The sequence below is a fragment of the Catharus ustulatus genome, chromosome 4, assembly GCF_009819885.2.
Source record: "Catharus ustulatus isolate bCatUst1 chromosome 4, bCatUst1.pri.v2, whole genome shotgun sequence".
Lineage (NCBI taxonomy): Eukaryota > Metazoa > Chordata > Aves > Passeriformes > Turdidae > Catharus > Catharus ustulatus.
Window position 1 is genome coordinate 52391493 of NC_046224.1, and position 23273 is coordinate 52414765.

Genomic DNA, 23273 nt, shown 5'->3' on the forward strand with positions numbered 1-23273 from the left:
CCCATGGCACTCCAGTGTTTTGCACTCAGTATCTCTTTATTTGATCGTTTTGACAGCTTGAAAGAATATCTTGGTTCTGTCACAAATCAATCTCATGTCTGGGGGGTGGTGGGGAGAGCTCAACATAGTAATAAGCATTTTACAGCAGTCATTTGTTGTTTAGTTTGCTTTTGTTTTTCTTTAATTGTAAATATGCTACAATGAGACTTTCATAAGTAATTGACTTTAAATATTCCTGTTTCATTTTAAAATATAACTAGGACAAAGAAGGAAGTTATTTCATAGTGCTCTGAGATGCAAAACTAATTTAGGAAGAGGCGGGATCAGGGAAGGATTTGTAAAGTATAACACCTTTTAACCTTATCTTCAGCTAGTGTATGTGAACTCACTGTTGAGTTTTTCTGATGTGTGAAGGCTGATAGTTGAAAAGGAGAAACACTGTTCTGTTTGTTCCATTTTTTTTTCAGTTCTGTGATTAAGAACAGTGAGATCGTTAGTGTTGGTCCCAGCAAGCTTAGCTGGATGCAGCAATAGGATCAATATAAGGATGCAGTGGTGTCAGTTTGCTGATACTGGTATGCTTGCTGTGTTTCTAAATAGTTCTCCTTTGTTGCATTACGTTCTTAATGCAAAAAGAAGACGCTCTTGAAAATTAGTCCATGTTTTGAAGGTTCAGACTTGCAGTTTATCTCTGAAATTCGTTAGGTTTATAATTATTTGCAAAATGTTTCATGCACATCTTTTTAATTTACTTTCTTATGGCCCTGTGGAGCCAGGAGTCACTGAGGCAAAATGATTCTGAGTCAGTTGTTTGCTGTTAGTGATGGTGAGCTCCCTTGCTCAGAAGCTGCTGTGGCTAAGCTCTAGTTTGGGGGAAGTGATCTGCAGAGCACAGAGAGCAGGGTTCCCTGGGAGGCTGAATGCCTGATCAGTCTTTGAAGGAGCTTTAATGAAGGAGAGCCCAGAACCTCTTGGGACACCACTCCTGTCAGAGAGGAAGGTGCTGGGGATAGGAAGTGGTAGATGTGAGGAGACTGCAGACCTGCCGTAGGGTGACTCCCTAGAAGAGAGCAGTGCTACTCTCTGTGTGGTCAGTGCTGCTGTCACCTGTGTGTTCAGCAATTTAAGGTGGCCCTTGGCACTTTTCCCTGGGAAAGGGAATATACAACAATATGTCAAAAGGAAGATGCCACAGATTCCTTAAGTGAATAATTAAGCTCCTTGTTCTCTACAAAACCTATAATTTGCTGAAGGAATGCTCTCATAGACTGGTGTGGACAGTGAGGTGGCTGGGTTAGGTTTCTATGGACCCAGTACCTTAGTGATGGTGACTGAGAGGAATGTGGGTAAAAACAAAGCTTAGAATAAGGAGAAGAATGGAGATGGCATGAGTATGAAAAGCTTTGACATTGATTAGCTATGTTAAATCTAGAGTTTGTGGGAAAGAAAAGGGAATTCATCCCTAACTGTAGCAGTTACAGAGTAGGAATGTTATCTCATTCCCTATGGATACAGTCCTTGTAACAAGATTTTACCCCATTGCTTTTCTTTATTTCCAGGCTCGGGTTATGGCAACAATTGGAGTGACCAGAGGACTGGGAGACCATGACCTGAAAGTGCACGACTCCAATATATACATCAAACCCTTCCTGTCCTCATCTCCTGAGGTAAAACAGCCAAGGTTCAGCTATCTGATTTGTGAGAGGGAAATAAATTTACTTAGTGTGTTTATTCGTTCTTCTCAAATTATCCATTCTGATTGTGACCCAGTCCAGGTAATGTGCTGTGCTTCCCAAAGGAGACAGTAATATCCATGTAGTAGGAACTAAGTTCATAGTAAAGTCTAAGTTCCCCAGCTGTGTGCTATAGCTCTGATTGCTCCATATTCCAGCAGACCACTGATTCCTTCTCACTCCCTTCTAAAACTTCTATGGTTATCCCATAGCCTTGGCATTCAGTGTGACAGATGCCCATCTCTCCGTCCACCTTTCATGTGCTTTAGCTCCTGTCAAGGCCTAGATCATGCTGCCCTCACAGAAGATGTAAATCCATGTACTGCAGAAGGGATGTCTTCCACAGCAGTGTAGTATCCTGCATTACACAGAGGATACTAGATCAACTCTTAAGCGGGAAAATGCCAAGAACCATATGAAGGGTACTTTATGCTTCCATCTGTCTGCCCCTTAACCTTCCGTTCTTATTTCTTTTGATAGTTTTGTGCAAACACTGAATAATGGCAGTGTGCATTCCCAAATGATGGTGTAATGAGGAGATTATGTGGTATTCAAGTTAGAGGTAGTTTTAAATGCCTTCTTCATTTTGAATGGCCTCATCACAAGCAATTCCACACAGTTTGTGTCGACTGGAGACATTGCAGTGAAGGATATGAAGCCTTCCAAAGGGATTTAAATGTATTTGTTAACAAGGAACATGCAAGCCTTGGTTTTTTTTTCTCCCTCTGTAACTGCATTCCTGTTCCTACATCAAGGAACAGATGTCACGTATTAAGCAAGGGCGAACCATCTGATGACAACACAAAAAGACTCGGCTTTGCTTCCATGGCCCAAACACTGAAAACTGTCCATTGTCAACTGGATTGCCAAAGTTTTAACCATACCCACTATTTGACCTTGAATTTATTGCTTGCTATAGCAGTATGAGAGAATGAAAACACACAAATAACATCATACTGCTAGGAAGGAACCAAATTGTTAAATTAATCTTGCTTAGAATGTCTCCAAGGCAAATTTGTCATGAATGTTTCAGGCTGCTCAAAGAATCACCAGCAAAAGTATCAGCAAAAGCATGTTTAATACTAAAATGAAAGCACGACAAAGTTTGTTGGAAGGGTTCACTCTACTACTTACTTGGTGGTTGGAGCACTCCGAGAAAAAATTGGACTGAAATCTAAAATCAATCAATCCAAAACTAAAGTCAGCTGAAAATTATCTATATGGGAGCTGGGGGACAAAAAAGCTTAAGGGTAAGGAATAAGGATAAGGGAAAGGGTAAGGATAAAAGGGAATAAAGGAGACCCTCCTGTTGAGTCACAAGTTTCAGAGTAGACCCCCTTGCCAAACTTATCCCTGGACTTGACCCCAGTTTAGGCCTAAAGATTTTAACAACGCTTAATCAATAGCTAAATTTAAACAATTTAACAAAAGATTCTATAGAATTTACTGGAAGTACAACAGTTGACAGACTTATAGGCTTAGCTTACAAATCTAACATACTTAAGAATCTAAGAGAGCAACATTCCTAGTACCTTTGCTATAGCATATTCAGATAGGTACACAGACCCGAAAGAGTATGTACACAGCCTGCTGTGGTCCGGGAGAGCTCAAAGTCCAAGTGAGACCCACTGTTTCGAGGGTTGCAAGAAAGTTGCTTTAGCTATAGTAATTTTCTATTCTGGCTGCAATTTGAGTGGTAACTTTTTCTGAAAGTTTGATAGCATTGTTTTAATGTTGCTCCATTTGGCTTGTTATTCAGGTAAGAAGAAAAAATTTCCAAGGCTGTTTGGAAAAACAACTGGAGCTTGTTAGACAGCACAAGTTCCTGGGAGCAGATGGTGTTTCTGATAGGCTTGAGAGGAGCTCAGCTCAGGTGCTGTTCATCAAGGCCAAGGCCTGACAGCATTTCTGAGATCATAGCGTGGCCTGAGGAGGGACAGGGAGGAGGGATGCTCCACCACAATCCACCCCACAACTAAAAGCTCACTTAATTTACTTCAGAGTGGTGATGTGGTCTCCTCTTGCTTCTGTGCCTATAAAACAGAGCTCTAAATTTTTTATATATTTATATTTATTATATATAAATAATATAGTAAAATTCCAATTATAAAAATAAAAATTCTAAAAGTGCTGAGAGAATCCAGCCCTGAAGAAAAGAGGGAGATCTACAGACAGCCCCTTCTTCATGTTTCCTTGCTATCAGTTGTGTACTTTCTCTCTCTGCCTTTGAATGTGTCCCTGACTTGAGACCTGCTCCTGTTCTCCTCAGCCAGGCAGGCAGGAGCTCTGCCCTCATCACTGTGATGGATTTGTTTAATGCCAGAAAAATGATCCAATTCCACCTATTTATTTTTGTTTCTGGCTTGCTGAGACGCAATATTTCTGGGGTACATAATGGCTGCAGCACAGCAACGCAGCAATATCATCTCTGCCAATTGCTGCTGCAGTGTTTGTGTGTGTCTATAAACCAAAGCTTCTCATGGGCTTTTCTGATTTGTGAGGAATGTGTCCGTACATGTTCAAATTCTGGAATGTGGCATCCAGTTCTTATGCTAGCCACGTTTTCAGGATCTCTTAACTGCTTTGCAAAAGGGAAGCAAAATTGGCTTTGTTTCCACATCCTCTTCACAGCTAAATTCAGCAGAAATGTATGAGGGCAGGAGGAGGAAAGACAGAGCACCAGCCACCTTAATTTAGAGATACTGGCAAAAAAACCTCTGAGTATTATTAGGAAGTAGCATATGCTCCAACTTGCTTTCCATTGCACCTCCTCCTCTTAATCATCTCTTCCCTCTCTTCCCAGAGAGAGCCCCAGTGCTTTAACTCCTTATGTTTTTCCCTGACTTATTCTGTCCAAACATGGGCAGCGCACCTTGCACAGAAATCAGCATTAAGGAACATCTTTATTCTGCCATCTGGAAGGCTTGGCACTTGGAAGCAAAGGCAGTGGTGTCAGGCAGCAGTAATATTTTGTCCCTGTGAAGCATTGGATTTTGAATTGTTTATATAGGGGTAGGGAAGCACAATGTCTGATTTCCAGACCTGGAAAAGGGGAGGCACAGGAAATTAAGGCATAGAGTGAGTCGTGACAGAGGGAAGATCCAAGTCCTCTGGCTCCTGTTTCTGTGCCATAATTGCAATGTCCTTTCTTAAGTAAGGAACAGTATGCTGGATTTTCTGCTCATTTTACTTCTAGCATGACAAAGCTCTGGTATACTATATCCACCAAAATTTAGCTCAAGGAAAGGTAAACATCCCTGAAACTACATCCAGAAATAGGCATATAATAGTAATTTGAGGGTGGTGTGAAATGATACTTTGACAGAGTGCCAGGCTATGGGAGGAAAAGCCGTGCAGCCAAGACTGACAAATGTAATGAGTATTCACTGGCTCAGCTGTTATGAGACCAGATTTGGAGGACTTTTGCAGGTTGGTGAGCTCTAGAGATTTGAACCTCTTATAATGAACTGGAGTAGCACAAAGCAGGCAAGCCATGGCTGAGGCTCTCTGGCATGGAATTAAATATTTATTTTTCATAATGGAACAGTTAATTTGAAAGCTTTCAGCAGGAAATTCTGCTTTTCAAAGCTTAGCAAGAACCACCTTGTTGCAGATGAAAAGCAGAATTTAATCCTGAAATTTTTTGAACGGCAGCTCAGCTATTTGGTAGGGAAAGATGTGGCTCTGAAGGCAGCATTTGGCCCTTGCCAGCAAGAAACCCAAAGCCAACCAGCACAACCACTGATAAGAAGGTAATGAAGAAGAATTTTTCTTGTTCCATAGTGTTAGTAAAATCTTTCTGACTACTCCACAAGTATGTCCAAGGAGATCATCTGCCTTCTAGAGAAATGCTCAGGAATTATGCCATCAAAAGGAACAAGTAAGGCCAATACATAGAGAAGTACAGTATGATCAAAGGGAGTCAAAGGAAGCAAACATCACACTTCAGTTGCTTCAGGTCCTTGAAGTTATGTCTACAAGAGAATTAATAATAATAATAATAAATGCAGTTGATGCTCTTGCATGAGCACTTTGATTCCTCAGAAAACATTTGAGAAACCATTGTGCATCACAGGTTATTAATATAAAAGATATGAAGCTACAGACAAAGTGGAAAGTTGGCACAGTGTACTGGAAACTGGCTAACGGGCAGGAAACAAAGGGTGGCAGTGAAAAGCTAAAAGGAGATTAATTGGTGAATGCTGCAGGGAGCAGTGCTGGGACCCACTTTTTATTATTTACATATAAATTACATGGAGAGTGGTATTGAAAGATCTCATCATTTGCCAGGAAGGCTGCACTGGATAACACTGTGCATAAAAGGGACGATAAAATTAAGAAAGGGCTTAATTTATTGAAGTAGCTGGGTTGATCAATAGTGCAGGCAAGTGAATGCAGGCTGTTGTTTAGCTGGAATTCCCCCGAGGCCGGCTGCTGAGGAGCACCTCAGGTGGCTGCAGGCTCACATGTCACTGTTGTGAGCGGTTTTCCAGCCGCAGGGACTCGGCGTTGGCTGCCTCTTAAAAACAAACCTGGCAAACGAGGCACAGCGCCTTCGCAGGGCTGCCGTGGTCCTTTGAGCAGCCAAAGGCAAGGTTTGTCCAGTGGGTAGATCTGCTTGAAATGTAAATAAAAACCAGCCCACCTGTTTGTTCATTGCTCGCCCAGAGCAGCTTTCTCGGTGTTCTTGACTGCCTGTAGTCTGTACCAGTTAAGGAAACCTCTGCACTGCCGGTCATTGTCTGGCCGACTGTCCCCTGAAGGAGCAGGGTTCTGCAATGCTGCTTTGCAGTGTGAGCAGCTTTGCACAAACTTGTGTCACAGACAGAGCTTTCCTTAAACCTCACTCTATTGAAATACAGCTGCAGGAACAAGGCAGTCATTGGGAAGGTTTACTCTGGAATTTAGAAAAATAAAACAAAATAGTAATTTTCATTGCAATCATTGGACTGCTTTTGGTTGCATAAGATTTAAAGGGCTGTGGTGTTCATTGCTGTTGCAGGCACTTAGGTAATTCCCTGGATGTCTCCTCATACTTCAAAACTGTGGCATGTCATACCTTTTTTGTACAGTGTGGAGTGTGCTGTGGGTGCTGCACATTGTAGGACCTGTGTGGAGTGGGTGTTCAGTGAGCCCTGCTGGACTGAGCTTCCATTCCATGTGCCCTGGTGGTGCTGCCCAGCCTGTGTGCCTGCAGGAGCTCTGCTGTCACACTGCTCCAAGTCCAGCTGAAGGCACAGGGTGCTGCTGCAAGAGACCCTCATTCATCCAAGCCAGAACTAGAACGAAGGTGGCTGGCAGGAAAATGAAGGGTTAGGAGCTGGTTACTTTCTGCACCTGGACAGGGCAGTCTGTGAACATAACCTGACCCTGCAATAGACTAGTTGGCTCTAACTCTTTTTGTCAGCAACATATTAGGGGCATTTACAACTGTATTTAAGAAATCCAAGGCAAGGCACGAACAAAGGACTTAAGGTAACTGGAAAGCAGACAAAACTGCATTTCACTGAATGTTTTGTTGCATGCCCAACTCGTCCATACATGCAACAATTTTACATCAATTGCCCTAAACTTGTGTCCTGTAACCTTGCTACTTTCTTTTCCTTAGCCTAGGGACTGGCCTAACACCTCTCTGTCCTCTGCATCTCTTCTGACATCTAGATTCTTCTCAACATATTCCTTTCTGCTAGAGGTGTTGAGTTCACAAAGCTCGTCTTTTTAGGAAGTACCCTTCTTCCTTGATTACACACTAAATCAATGAATGTATTTTTTTCCTGTTCCCCTAAAACAAAACATATTCTTGCTGAAGTGATCTCTTATTGATGTTGCTCTTGCATTTTGACCCCTGGACTGGCTGCAGGGAGCTTTGAAAAATTTCTCATCCATCCCAGTGTCACTCCTCAGTCAGACAAAATGGTTCATTTCAGGAGCATTCCAATCAGTGATGCATGGTTTTGCTTTCCCGCCTTCTTCCCCACCTAAGCTGCAAAAATGGCTCCTGTGATGTAATGTGTCTTTTGCCTCAGTTGGGATTGCTTTTCCCAGCACAGATGTCTGAAGCTTGGTTAGCCCTACCAGGGGCTTGGTGTTGAGTGCATCCCTGAGCATTAACTCTGATGCTTTCTCAAGTATTTGCTGGTCCCTGAGAGATCTGACCAGAACATGTGCTGTATATTGATGGCTGTGTTGGCCAACTTACCCTCAACACCCCAGTGATTTCTGAGTTGTAACTGTGGGCTGTTAAGGCTGAACTAAATTCTAGGAGACAAGGGACTATGACAGCTACTGATTTCTGTACAATAAACTTGAGATGAGAGCTGTGCTGCATATAGGGGTCTTTTCTATATTCCATTCCTATTCAAGTCTGAATAAGCAGATATGCTCTAATGAAGAGAGTATCTCGCCTTGAATTTAATCCTCTCTGAAGTCCTTATTCAGCTGCTACCTTAGATAATGAAGTGAAGGTTACATTTTACAAATGACCTTCTTGTGCTTTTGAGTGAAAGGCGAACTGGTAAGGATTAGCAGTCAGATCTAGGTGGGGTTTTTTTCCCCTCTGGTAATGGTTGAGGTCCTGTAAAAGTATAATTACATTAAAAGGTCCAGGCATTTTATATGCATTTCCTGCTCCATGGCTCCTAAGGGGAGAGTGCATCATGAGGGAGAATAAAACAGCTCATATTTTCTTGTTATGCCAAGTGCTTGTCCTGACTAGCTGCTGTTAGTGGAGTCCAGGACCAGAGCAGGGTGCATGATGAGTTGCACCATTTCTGAATTTCAGTCTAGGTGATCCTTCCCTCCTGTCTGCCGTGCCTCTTTGTTACAGTTCTTTCAAACTGTCATTGTTGCTGTGGTAATTAAAGTGCTGTGATGCTCCCCATCACAACCTGGGAATCACAGGCATTTCTCAGCTGGAGTACAGCATGTGTCGGAAGAGGAGTTACACCAAACTAAAGGCTCGTTTCAAAACACTTTCTATGGCCTTTGCTTGCATTCTGGCTCAGCTGATGGCTGTGCAGCAACCCCCACCGCGACTGCCTCCACCACTTTCAGCCTCGCTGGGAAGAGGATGGTGGAAGTTGTTTTAAAAGGTGGGGTGCTAAGGGGTGCCAGCAGTGATCAACCTGACTGGGACTGCAGACAGATGAGTTGAAGTCAGTGGGTATTTTAATAGTGTGAATAAGCTTCACTTTTGTGCAGATCCTGAATTGGTCTGTAGCTCCTGAAATCCTTACAGATACATGTGACTGAGCAGTTTTTCTGTGTTTTGTGGAACCACTCACTTGCTCAGTCAAAATTCTTGAGTGCAGCAGCTGCCTCAGGTTTAGAAAAGTGAATGCGATACCGGCTGTCACACAGGCATTTCCAAACATGCAATCTGGCAGACTTAAATGGATCTGGACAAATAGTGAAAACAATTATTTGTGAATATTTTATTAGAAAATATCAAAAATTCATCAGATAAATTATTCAACTTCCATATGACTAGTCCTGCCAATGATAGGGAGGAGCCTCATGCACTGAAGCCAGGCTGCTGGATGGGGGAGGCTTCAAGTGCTTCTGGCATCAGGCAGCACAGTGCCTTAAAGCCTGATTTCGGAATGCTTGTGTCCATCCCGTCTGGGGTCAGCACCTGAGCCACACTGAGCTGCAGCAGGAGGGGTTGCTGTGTGGAGGGTTGAATTGGAGACAGACTCTGCCAGTGATATGGGAGGTTGTTTCAGTGCCCTGGCTGAACCTGATAAACTCACAGCCAAACTCAGCAGTGTTTCACAAACAGGTCTGACAATCACCTCCTCCATGACTGTCTCTTGGGTTTTTTTCCTTTTAGGTGCGAGTCTATGACCTCCTGCAGTACGAGCATGGGCCAGATGATGTTCTGATCCTAGCTACTGATGGGCTCTGGGATGTGCTGTTAAATGAAGAAGTGGCAGAAGCTGTCACTAACTTTCTACCAAACTGTGACCCTGATGATCCCCACAGGTTCGTGCTTGTCCCTGATTTTCTAGCTTCTCCATAGAAGAGCATTTCTGGTAACATATTGTAGAAAGTATGATATGAATAATATTTGGGAAATATGCAGCACTTACAAAGAGATGTTTTTATGGGTTGGACAGAGCTTCTACAGCAAATATGAACAGTTGGAGCAGGGGCTCTATTGTAACTCAGAAATGCCCACCTTCAGTGGAATAGGTGTGGGATCCCAGTATCTTGGCATGGGATCCATTTTGTTTGCTGTATTAGGTCCTGTGAAAACTGTAGGAGGTTTGGATGGTCTTGGATCTTGGGGGTTCTTGGAGGTTCCAAATCTCCTACAGGGGGTTCTTGGAAGAATATGGCAACAAGTCTCTCCTCTGGACAATCCCTTAACACTACAGAAGGATATCCTTAACATCTCCCTCTCTCTCACTGTGTACGTATATAAATATGCACACTGGTTCCCACTCATTTCTAGTCATGGTGTGACCTTTAAACCCACCTTCCACAGAGGATGCTCAGTGCTGCCAGCTGCAGGACAGGTGTGGTGCAAAATAGATGGAAAGTCTGACTTATAGTTCATTTAGTTAGATCCTGCTTCATTTCACCATTTTAATCTACCTCATGCTCTTCATTTTTCTATCTTTATCGCCTCTTAGATTATCAGTTTCTGTTCTTAAAACATACCATCATGCAAACTAACAAGTTCCCAAACAACCATCTAGAGTCAGTCTGCCTCGAGTGAGACCACAGGTTCGTCTGCTTCCTAGTTGATTGTCACTGTAAATTAAAACATTATGCCAGAGATCAGAAGTCTCTTGGTTGTAAATGGGACTGTGAAACTGGAAAGAGCTTTTTTTGTTCTTAGGACTGCTCAGGAAGGGAAGTGTGAATTTAGGGCTGTATACCACTGTGTTCTACCCTCACTCTGGGCTGAGAGTGGGGCAGAGAGATTTTGCACACGCCCAGTTGGTCTGTGGAAAGTGGAGTTTCAGAAATAACGAAGACCCATCTCAGCCCTGTTCATCAACAAACAAGATAACTGGGTATGGACACCTTGACAGTGACAGGTTTTAAAGAGAGAACACTTTCAAAGTAACACAACAGCAGTATTTTCTTGCCCTGGCACTTACAAATATGGAATGCAAAAAGAGGTTTTGCTGCAATCATCAGGAGAATAGATGATTGATGATTATCATGAAGCTGCAACTACAATATTTTGACTTCATCCATCTCCTTATGCCAAAGATAAGAAGTGGTGTGAAGGACAGCCTGGGCCATCTCTACTGCAGCAAGACATGCAGCTGTGTCTGCCCTCTCTCTGGGAGGAGATCAGACAGGATCAGCTAAATGCACTTCCAGGGCATGTGGCAGTGTGGTATGCAGACATGCCATTTATTTAAGGTAGGAGGAGATGACCCATCCAGTCGATTTTCAGTTATTCCCTAACACCATTCAGAAATGCTGTGGTGCTTTTGTTCTCATTCCTGCACCCTTGAGATTCTTACAAAGGCATCTGGTAACATGCAATACCTCTCTGTCCTGCTCTGTCTCCATTCTCATCTAGTATTTGGGAAAGGTTGGTCCTGACTTTCATCCTCTCCAGTGCCATCTGTTGTGAATATGGTCAGGGTGTGTTGTGTCTGTCTTGTTCCTTTTGGTCTTTACTAAGCTGATGGCCACTATGATTGTCGCAGTAGGAAGCAGGATTCGTCAAGCTTTTTCATTTGTTAGGTGAGTAATTTTTCATCCATTGTAGAAGACTCAGAGGGAAACTCTCAGACACTAAGGGAAATTGCATTTTCTTTGTTTTGACTTAGCTTTTCTCATACTGGTTTAGTAATTGTGGGGGATTAGTCACTGTTTGTGCCAGTGTGAGTACCACACATTCCTGAGCTGAGCCTGCTGTTTATAACTTAAAACAAACACATTTATTGGTGTTTGGCCTACTGGTCTTTGAATGGACATCTGAATTGTAAATAAATTTGTTCTTTTAAGCAATTTTGTACCAGATCGTTTAGAGGCTTACAAATAGTGATGGCAAGACATTTCTCATGCCTGCATGCAAAAGGTAATTAGAGTAGTCCCTCATATAGTTTACAATTATATTTATGAAAATTACCTTTGTGGAATTGCTCTTGCTGCTTGGTTGTAAAGAATATTTAAAGGTTTTAAAATACTGTGTGAGAGGTTCTATGTAATTATTTCACAGTGGTCTAAATGAGCTATAACTAATGAATTTACAGTAGCATTCCAGCTCGAGCTGTGGAGCTGCATTCATTCCTCTCACTAGTCAGTGACAGAAAAATCTCTGTTGCTGTATTATAAATGTTATGTTTAAAGGAAATGTTATCCCAGAAAATGTCAGGTTCTGTGATGGGTACAGTGACATAATATGTGGTGAGATGATCAGCCAAAAATGTAATATCTCTAGGGATGTAGAAAACTTGTCAGAATGTAAGGAGACTTGCATCCTGGGTTTGGCAATGCTGTGGTCTTCAGGAGAACCAACCTGTGGAGCAGCTCCTGGATCCACCTAACCCAATAGTCCACTTACTTCCTGACAGCAGCATATGAGAAAAGAGAAGAAAAAAATAGAGAGGATTTTAGAGCTGCAGAGTACTTATCTGTTACATAATTAGCTCCTTGTGGGAACAGTATCCCTCCCATTTGAATTAGAAGTCACTTTATAGCCTGATGGGTAAGAGCTTACAGTCCTCAGCAGTGCTCTTGGGACTCTCTCCTGGTGATACTGTGAGTATTTGTTGCCCACATAAAAAGCATCTCTGAATTCTGTCAAGCATAGCATGTGCCTGGATGTCTCCAAGTACAGGGAGAGCAAAGTCCTCAGGTCTCTCTTCATCCAGCCAAGAAGACACAGCCTCGGAGGATTTTGGGCACAGACTTGTTTAGAGAACAGTTCCTGTGTGAGGGCTGTGATGGAGTGAAGAGGTTGGGATGGAGCTGGATTTCTTAGCCAGCTCATTGCTTATGGGTGTTGTGGCAGATGAGCATTACGGGGGCTCCTAGCGAAGGACAGGTGGCAGTGCCACTGTGCTGTCCATACATCAGCTCTCTGAACAGGTATGAAGATGGAGAGCTATGACTCTTTGCCAACTTTCTTCAGCTGCATGCATGCATGTTTGTGCCCTTCTATTTCTTATCCTTCCTTTTGTAATTTCTTGTCCCCTCATTTTCCCTCTCACATTCACTAGAGATTTATGAGGGTGCTGAAGAGCTCCTCCATCTCTTCTGGGTGTAAGGAGATAAGAGCTGCTCAGATTTAGGGAATCTGTCACTATTTCTCCTGCAGTACTTTAACTGATCAATACAGAAAGCTTTGGCATAAGAAAAAACCTCCATATATTTATTCTTAAAACACAAAAGTTGTATTTCAGCAAGGCTATTCATTAGGAGGAAGAGGATACTTTAAAACTACTTCAGCAGCTCTCTAATGCTACCTCAACAGCTGAATCCCAATTTCACAGCACTGGAGAATAAAGCATTTGGTAATGGACTGCTGCTGCTATTCATCTCCAGGTACAAGAGACTCACCCTATCTCTTCTAGTGCCAAGTTGAACAGCATTGCTTCAATTCAGCTTTACACAGGAGAGGAATACATTGCTTCCCTACTGCCTTCACCTGTTCCTTTTTCTTTGCTTCATTGTGCTGGTTTTCTTGAGTATTTCACGGTTTGTCTACAAGAGAATTTCTTGTTTATTAAAATTCCTTTTTTTATCTTCCCCTCTCCAAACATTCAGCAGCAAAAGCCAAATATAATCAAAAGCAATACTCATTCCTTCTTACTCCTTAGATGTGGAAAGTCCTTGTTAATTAGAAAAAGCAGGAAGGCAAAATTTTCTTGCAGAATGATGGGTGTTTCTTTCTTAAATTCTGACAATAGCTGAGAAATCCTTGGGAAATATGTTCTTGCCAAAATTCACTCAGCATCAGACACGCTGTGAATAAATATTTCAGTTTCCTGCTTGCCACGTGGCATTCTTTTGTTCCTTAATCCTGAATCTGATTTGAGAACTAAGGAGCACAAGTATGTATGTTTTTTCCCCTTAGAAAACAGAATTTCATGTTGCATTAGGACAGTTAGGGGAGTGCTTCTTGTTACATCCTGATGTTCTAGCTCGTGGTTCTGGCACTGACTGATCTCAGAACATGCAGACAGTGCATGTGTGTATGCAAGTATGTGTTAGCTTTCATGTCTTTGGGCCCTTCTCTTACTGCTAAAGTCAATAATTTGTCAAAACTAGTGAGACCTGGAAATTTTATCACTCTGTATTAGGAACAGTGGGTCCATTGCAGATGTATAACATCAATTGAATTTTTTTAAGTAGTCAAGTGTTGGTTCATTTGCATTGAAGAAATTTCTAGTAGAGCAAATATATCTACTCTTGATTCAGAGAAGTCCCCTAAGTTCAAGGCATCAAAACTCTAGGCACAGAACATAACTGTTGTTGGGTTTTTTCTTCTTTTATCCCCAGAGATTGAATAAAGTCTCTGTGATAGAAATTACAATCTAATAAGGAATTCTGTGGCAGAAAGTTCTAAGGTTGGGTAACTGATAAACCTAAACACACACACAGTGCTTCTGATCAACAGAGATATTGGCCTTTCCCTTTCTACAGATGAGATTTGGACAGATCACTTCTGGTCAAGGATCCTCCCCGGAAGAGGGAGTATTGAAATGTAAACCCTTCTTGTTCTTTCTGGTTTTGGGAACACAGAGGTGTGCTTTAGTTCTGGAGACCTGTGTGTGTGGCTTCATAGAGCCGTGCATCATCCTGGAGGTTGATACTTAGACTTTTAGTAAAAACCATGCTGACTGTTTTGTGTTTTTTTTTTTTTTTCTTGTCAGTCTTTTAACTATTCAGTTAATTTTAATTATCAAACCATAGAAAAACTTGCCTCCACCCAATCAAATTCAAAACTTCTTGGTCAGGTGTTGGGCTGATGAAGCAGGTAAAGCAGTAAGGGAGAGCATGACAGAGCACTGTCTATGCACTTTTTGGACTCTGACACCCTTCTGCCCCCAAGCAGCATGTGGTAGTTTTTCAGGACAGAAAAGTAACTCCCATAAATCCAATGCCATTCATCCCAGCACAGGCTGGGAGTTTTGAAGCAACGTGAAACTTGGTATTTCACAAAATTAAGCACTTGACCACTCACATTCATGCAGTTTTCACTGAACTCATAAATGTGACAGAACTGTGGGACTCTGTTAATCTGATCATATTAACTGTAAGTTTCCTTTTTCAGTTTCAGATTAGTAGAGATTTATAAGTCATTCCTATGGTCAAGAAAAACAGACAGTTAGTCTTAAAGTGAAATCTGGATTTTAGTTTTTATACTCTATTACTTGCTATCAAATTACTTTGTTACAACTCATTTCTGAAATAGTTAAGCCATGTTTACCTTCAGGTGTGTCAGTGAACAAATGTGTAGTTTTCAACAAGTAGTGTTATTTGGAGTCCTAAATTTTTCAGACTACTAATAGAAAGCAACTTTGTTAAGGCAAGCATGTTTAATATTTTTCTGAAGATTGGTGAAGCCAGGCACTTAGAATGGCCAGTGACTTTAGATCAGGTGGTGCCTTTCAAATAGCTTTACATTCTTATTCAGGAACTGTCACTGAACTGGAAGGAGTTGCTTTGTGCATATGCCATGGTTTGTGTTTCTCCTGCCTGCTTCTGAAACACTGGGATGCATGTCTTGGTAGGTCACAGCATTATATCCTCTTTCCTTGTGGAGCCAACCCTCCCTGGCTGTATTGTGCCTTTTCCACAGGTACACGCTGGCGGCGCAGGACCTGGTGATGCGTGCCAGGGGAGTGCTGAAGGACCGGGGCTGGCGGATATCCAACGACAGGCTGGGCTCTGGAGACGACATCTCTGTCTACGTCATCCCTTTGATACACGGGAACAAACAGTCGTGAAAGGAGCACCAACAGTGGTTACAGGATGGAGATCTTTTTGGGAAGGGCCTGTAAGAGACAATAGGTTTTTGGTGGTCTGACCAGGACACTTCCAATTGATGTAATCTAGTCAAAACTAATGCTGGAGGGGTATTTTTCTGCCCAAAAGGTAGGGCTCTGCACATATACTGTATATGATTAAAGATAACCCTTAAGATTCCAATTTCCCTACAGAAATGGTTTTGGTGCTTAACAGGAATGGGATTTAAATGCTGCTAGCATATTATGGATTCTGTCATCCCTCTAGGTGGGGTGGGGAATTAATTTTTTTCTCAGTTTACCATGTAGCTTGGAAGAGCCATTTCAGTTGCGAAAGTAGAAGTGGGTATCAGAAGCCAAGAAGGCTCCTGAAATCTACCCCCCAATATTCAGAAGGGGGCTTGGGTCACATCTCATTTAAGAATATAGATATACATATATGAGACTCAAGAGTTTTCTTCTTTCAGAAAGTTGTATTCATGACGTATCTATGGACAACTTCAAACTTGTGTAATCCTTTGAGCCCTCATTTTCCTCTCCTGTCTCTTCTTCAGTAGACTATACCTCCTGTATTTTAGTAGGAAAACTGAAATTGGTTTCAGTGTGACTATGCCTGTTTACTGCAGCTAAAACAGGCACCTGCAAAATTGTCCAGGAGAAATAGGTCACAGTCCTGTATGGCAGAATTTATTCTGGTGTGAGGAGTTACTTGTCAAGATTTCTTGTTGTGTGAATACCATGATTATACAGAGCATGCAAACTCAGCTTTATGTGATATTTACCTGGAGGCTGTGGTTTCTTTAGAATCAGAGATTTACATTCATTGAATGGTTCTGCCTGCTTTATCCTGTTGAAAGGATCCCTGACCATAAATTTTTGTCATCAGTTGAGATTTACTAAATTTGTTTGGGCTCCTGAGTGTATTTTCAATTGGACTTCTACTTGAAGTAGTGGTATTGTTCTCATTAGCCATTTGGATACCCAGATAGTGATCTATTTCAAAGGTGTTTCAGTTCTTCCTGCCTCATTCATTATTCAGTCTACCTTCACCTGCTTGACTTCAGTGATCAGAAGGGGACAGCTTAAAACTTTCTGTCCTCTTGGCACTGAGAATTGTCCTCAAGGATCACAACATGACTGTGATATATACAAGCCCTTGGCTTGATTCAGCAGCTCTTTTCTTGACAGTGATAATCAATTTAATTAAAGAAAATTTGTGTAAAACATTATTGACGTGAAAGCAGTAGTGCAGGAGAGAAACAAGTGAGCAAGTCTGCAGTGTAACCTGGCTGCCTAGTCCATGCAGGCAGCTCTCTTACTTCATTGGCAGGAATTTAAGAGAAAACAAAATCAGAAAGTTCTAGCATACAGGCAGGTATATTGGCTGGGGAGCCAACTTCCACTTCATTCGTGCCCAGACCACATTGGATTGGAGCTGTTCGCTGGTTTGTACTTCTTCAGTAAGAAAAGACAGGGAGCTGACATTGCAGGGCCCTGACTAGGGAGCTCACAAATGTTGTGTCCTTTCCAAAAGAGAAAGAGATGCTGTGCCCTTTGCAGACTTTCTCCTGAACAGGCGTGGCCCAGAGTTTGCCAGCTCTGTAATTTATGATGTGCTGTGTAAACACAGCACAGCCCAAGTGCAGTGCAGCTGCCCAGATGCTGTATTTGACTGCATCCGGAAGTACTTTTTGGTGGATTTAAACTACTCTTGCTCCAAATCTCTAGACCCAGAGGAGTTTCAGGATGAAAGCAGGCAATGTGGAGAGTGGAACAGCTCAAACATTGCAGCAAGCTGCGTGATCTTAGCCTGAAAATTGTTCCGTGAGTTCCCCAGTGCCTCATGCGATAAAGCTGTACAGAACATGGATGTTTTATATTCTAGAGCTTCAGTATAAATCAATGGCATATCTGATTATGTGTTTTCATGCTTTCTTTCCTTATTTTTTTCTCTCTTTACCTCTTTTTCTATGTGCATCTGGGTGAAAAGAGGCTTGGAGTCTAGAATATTTTTCACATGGCCCCTCATATGTTTTAAAGTTTAAGCAAGAGATCTTCTCTTGCACTTTTTTTTTTGGCCTAATAAACTTGTAAACATGCTTTTCATGCTCTGTGTAACTCCTGTTGTCTCTTCGCAAATGCAGTTGTGTAGTCCTCTAGCAAGTCAGATCCTCTTAGACAAAGAAATTAGTGCTGGCAAATCTGGTAGAATCATCTGAACAGCAAGGACGCTGGTGCTTGCTGGTACCAACTACAAGCCCAAGTCAGATATTTCAGTGTTCATGCACTGTTGGTCTTTTTTTGGTAACATGGTGTAAACACACATACCAGTTGCTATAAAACCACTGAGTGCAATGTGGTGGAAATTTCCAATGTAGCATTTGCCAAAATTTGAAAGTGAAACTTCAAGGCAATGGAAAAGGCACCTTCTCACTCAGGGATGTTTTTAAATGTACCCCTGAAGAGATGGGTTAGTAGACTGCATGACTTGGTGGGAGCAAACTGGCAGGTGATTTCTCAGAGCATGATCTGGTGGGCTGGTGAATCAGCCTGCACCGTGTTTGTTGTTCATCTGAGGCATTGCCATCAGTCAGGAGCTTCTCAGCAGCAACTGGGCTCAGGTTGAGTTACGTTCATTGTCAGCCCCTCTCCTGCAAAGGGCAGAAATACAGTATCAACAACTGATATTAATGAATTCTGAGAACTTTAGTAAAAGGTTTTGTACTCGGATGAATGTGACTGACACTATGTTGTGACACTTTCTGGTTTGTGTTTTTGTGAAGTATCTGTTATACTTTTAGATGCTTGCCTCCCTGGAATGTCTGGGACATCTCTGATCCATGCATTAGTACTTGGGCTTTCACTTTTACCTGCTTTTGGTAGGATATTCTTGCATACCTGGGGTTGTGCTCTGCTTCAAAGCACGGTATAAATACAAATACACACATAAGGCTCACAGAAACAGCAGGCAGGAGTCATTTATTGGGGAGGTATTTATATGAGAAGCAAGGATAATTAAAAGCACTTCCAATACCCTTAGAAGGCTGAATTACTTTGCATTGCACAACATTAGAAAACACTGATGGGAGGCAGGATTCCTGGTGCACAGTGCCATTTTTCAGGTGGGTGCAGGATGGGTACTGCCATCTTCAGCCTTGCAGCTGCTCTAGAGTTCAATGATGCTCCTGAGTTACGAGCAGACAGCTTGTGCCCTCAGACAGGAGCAGGTTAGGCACCAAGTTCAAATTTTAGATCACTGGCATGTGATCTTAGTTACTGACTGATGCCAGCAGTGCTCTGGCTTTTGCCAGTCAAGTTCCCTTAGCATCCAAAACTGCTACAGCTTCAGCAGCAAGGAACCTCAGCCCTGAGTTACATCGGCATTCATATTGCTATTGCACACAGTGCTCTGCCTTGCCTGGGCATAGGCACTGCTTAGAAAGTTGGGCAAATTCATGTCCTTCCTTGGATAATGGCAAGGAAAGGCACCAGTAAAGGAGTTCCAGTTAGCTGTAATGTAGCATTGTCTTCTGCTGCCTAGTCCATTCCCATTTCTAGAAACTCAAAACCAAGAAACTTTCACCATTCTCCCAGAAATACTGTTGCAGTAAGTAGAACAGCTATTTCAGATATTTTTCTCTTGCGCTACAGCCTAAAATTTTCTTTATTTAATTTGATGAAGAAGGTAGTTAGAAATTTAATTTACACCTGATTATGTAAGGCACACAACCATCTTTTGTTGTATTAAGACAATAATGCTGCCTTCATGAACACAGAAGTGTATTGTCTGAGAGGGCTGCTGTTAAGAGGCCTTGCGCTGGAGAAAGAATTTTTTTAATAAATTCTAAAAGACAACAGGTCTAATAAGCTGAAGGAAAGGCGGTCAGAATTTGTTGTTAATAGTGGATTTCCATTTGTGGTTATTTCTGTGCTGAAATATGACAAAAGGTTTTTGAGGTACTGTCAACTCTGTCCCTCCAGGATATTTCTGAAGAACTGCTCTTGATGTTTGGGCATATTTTGGCTCTGAATTTCTGCTAGATTTTTAAAGAACACTACATGCTTCAAACAAATCTGCTGTGTTTCTTCCAGCCTTGGTGTTTTCCTTTTATTTTGCATTTTATGTACTAATACTTTCAGCATTTTTCTATCAAACACAATTAGCAAACTGTGTGGAACTGTTGTTCCTCCTGGACATTTTAGGTATGTGCTCTCCTCCATGTGTCTTAGATGAAGACTCAGTGATGTGGCTGTCATAGAGTGACCAAATTATGCCGTAACTGTGCTGCTGTATTTCTACCTGTGATGTACTTGAAGGAGGATGCCCTTCTCCACCTCCATGCTCATTCTGGTTTTTTTGGTTTTTTTTAATCCATTGCCGTTGGTGTTCTTTCATAGGTGTCTAATTTTGATTTTTTTTTTTAATATACCTGCCATATTTCCTCCAATGGGCACTTCATCTTAATATCTTGAGATCTGTAGAACTGTCTAGGGTTTACATGTCCTGAAGAAAGGAGGACCTGCTGGAGGAATATGTTTTGGACCAATGTATTTCTGCTTTGTGACTGTGAAATGTTAATCTTTTTGTAACCTAAGAACAAAAAATGTTTAGTAAAGGGATATATTTTGTGTTTTTTGAAACTTTTCAGTGCAATGAACAAAAGAGGAGGATACTGAAGAAGTGTATGTGCAAAGTTTTAAAATAAAATTTTAAATTATATATTATATAATCCATCTAGATGTATAATAATTTTTATTCTGTCTTTGTCATGAACATTCCCTGAGTCTCTTTATGTGTATTACTAATTGTGCAATGTGGACAAGTAGCACACTCTGCTTTACAAGGGAACCGATGATTCACTGACAAAAGGTCTAACTCTTTCAGTTAGTGAAGTCAATTCCTTTGAGGTGCATTAGTGGATGGGTTGATCTGGAAGAGTTCAGCTGTAGGGTAGCTGTGAGAGCTTTGTGCTGCCATCAGATCATGATTCATCACTCAGACTGCCAGTTGCCATGTTCTGACTCAGTGAAGAGCAATGCAAAGTGATCCAGTACCAGCTTTCTGAGGCACTGGATGTAATTTTGGAAATGACAACATAGTTGGATTAAGTTTTCCCTCATCCCCAGTTCCTTAGGAATCACTGTCTTAAATTCTGCTCTGAGTTTATGTTCGTGTAAGGGTGAATTCACAGATGCCACTGAAGCAAGCCCTCATGGTTATTTAGTAACCACAGATGCTTTTGCAGGTACTGAAGATGCAGGAACTGAGACCGGCTTGTCCTGTACCAGCACAGCCACAGGCAGTGCCCACCTGGGTTGCCAGCAAGAGAGTGAGAGCTGGGCATGTATCTACTCATTACATTTTGAAATATGGCACTGTAGCACAAGTGGTTCTCCTGCTTCCTATTTCACCTCATGCTTAGTAAAAGAGCACTGAAAACATCTGTTCTAGTGCTACTGGCGCAATGGAGAGTGCAGAGAGAGGCAATATGTTACTTTCTTTCGCTCTTGCTTCACTACTCTCCCCTTAAGTCCTACAGTTTATTACTGCAGTCTAACCTCAGTGTCAATTTTAAAATTGCTGTGCAAATAAAACTTCAGCACAGCTTTGCCTGGCTTGCTGGTGTCAGCTGAATAGTAAGTGTTGCTAGCATGCAGTGACAGGGAACTGGTGCACACCCACCGAACCTAAAGGACCTTATTCCCCATTATCCTTTTGCATTTCCTATGCCCTAAATTCTGTAAGCTTGTAGATCAAGTAAGGCTTCTTATTTTAATTTTTTTAGGTGATCCATACAACTCTTAAAATTTGGACATCAGTTTCTGTAATTCATGTAGGCAATAAGTCAGTGCTTTGCCAAATAATACATTCATGTTCCTACTGAATATGCCCAGTTAACTAAAGTGACATAAGGAAACAATCCCAGTAATTTATTGTATTTTGTACAGTTTCTGTAAAACCAATGCCCGAAATTTTGTGTTCTTAATATATCCTGGTAGAGCAATGTACTTTCACAAAAAGTTGATTTCTTTATGCTTTTACACAGCGGCTTTTACTGATTCCAGTGTTTCTCTCATGCTTTCCAGGAAGGCTTATATAAATCAAGGTTTGTGCACATCCTGTTCTTGTTAGGAGGAAGGATGAAGGTTTTTTTTTAAAGTCCTCCGCTCTGCAAAACAAAGGATGCCATAACTTTTTTGGGATGTTAAAATAATTTCAGGGCTTTGAGGGTGAGATTGTTACAAAGGAGCTTGATGAAGGTAGACAAAGTGCATCTACAGGTAAAGACATTATTTGGAGACTCTAAATAATTTAAGAATAATTAATCATAAATTTAAAGCTCTAGCAATAGTCCATGACACTCTGCCACAAAATGTAAAGGGGGGAGAGAGGTGGCTGCAGCAGGAAAACTAATTAGATCTTTAATGTAGCTAATTTAAGACTGATTATTTAGATGTGTAGATAGATAAGATCTCAGAACGTTCATGAATTTGGTGTTTTTCTCTGAGCTTCTCAGTCATCCCTGGATTCACAAGTCTGTTGGTTGGGCGTTCTGCTTCTCTCTGGTAATTCAAGGACTTTCCCAACAGACTGGACTCCAACAGAGCATCTTCCAGGTTTGTTAATGCTATGGAGTGATATTTTTCCTTCCTTTCCTCTCCTTATGTGCCCCTCTCAGATTTAAAACATTTTGGAGTAGTTAACTGCTGTTTGAGATGAGCTGCTGAGTCCCTGGCCATCCACCTCCTCCCACCACTTGCTTCCTGCAGGTGCTGAGAGGAAGAGCATAAGAGCATCACTAGCAATGCAGGAATGCTGGTAGCTAAAGGGAAGGCTCATAGAAAGGGAAATGATTTCTTCATTATCATAACATTGCTCATTACCTCTAAATTAAAACTTACATGCCTCTAATACTTTATTTCTCCAGTTTGAAAGGGGAAACTTTAATGGTTTTTAAGTTGGTTTTAGAAGGCTCAACTTTTTGGACCATTGCTACCCCAATTCTTTGGCTCAGTTATTCTCCAGGAAAACTATTCCTCCTTGGCAAAGTAAGGGCTGTCTGGGAAGGGCTGTCACACAAGCTCAGATGAAGCATTTAGCTTCTCATATGATAGTCATTGTGTATTTCTGTAATTGCTACAACTTTTTAGGGACCAAGCAAAGAAACCTGAAATTTTGCTATTCTTGCTTTAGAAGGGTAAGACTTAAGGATATGGAAATTCTGCAAGATATCCAGGAGTAAAATTGCAAGGAAAGATCCTGCTTTCCCATGAGAGTTACTGTGGAAGACAAATGACTAGGCAGTCACCTTATGAAACAGCACAAATTGTTCCTAAATAGAGACCATTTCTCTGCCCAATATAATGTGCAATAAAGCTCAAGGATGTAAAAGCAGCTGACAGCCCTGCAGTCATTTCAGTCTGTTCAGAATTTAGACTGACCCTGCCCATCCACATCTCTTAAATGTGTATTAGTTTAATTTTTAATCCTGCAGCCCTTTGTGGCAGATGTGGGCTGAGGCAGCTGTTTCAGGGTACAGTGCAGTACTGGGATGGACAAGAGGAGACAGGGAGAAGCCAAACCCAGTTGCAGTTA

The 23273-nt window shown here is 41.7% G+C and overlaps 1 protein-coding gene across 1 annotated transcript in view; it reads left to right on the forward strand.

The window, feature by feature from the left end:
• The window catches only part of PPM1H (protein phosphatase, Mg2+/Mn2+ dependent 1H), a 131098-nt gene extending 110688 nt beyond the window's left edge, over positions 1 to 20410 (forward strand). Inside the window, exons 8-10 of the mRNA XM_033057704.2 lie at positions 1560 to 1667; positions 9565 to 9716; positions 15511 to 20410. Of these exons, the coding sequence (XP_032913595.1) occupies positions 1560 to 1667; positions 9565 to 9716; positions 15511 to 15658 (408 nt within the window). The 3' untranslated portion in view covers positions 15659 to 20410. The remainder of the gene's footprint in view (positions 1 to 1559; positions 1668 to 9564; positions 9717 to 15510) is intronic.
• The last annotated feature ends 2863 nt before the right edge of the window (positions 20411 to 23273 follow it).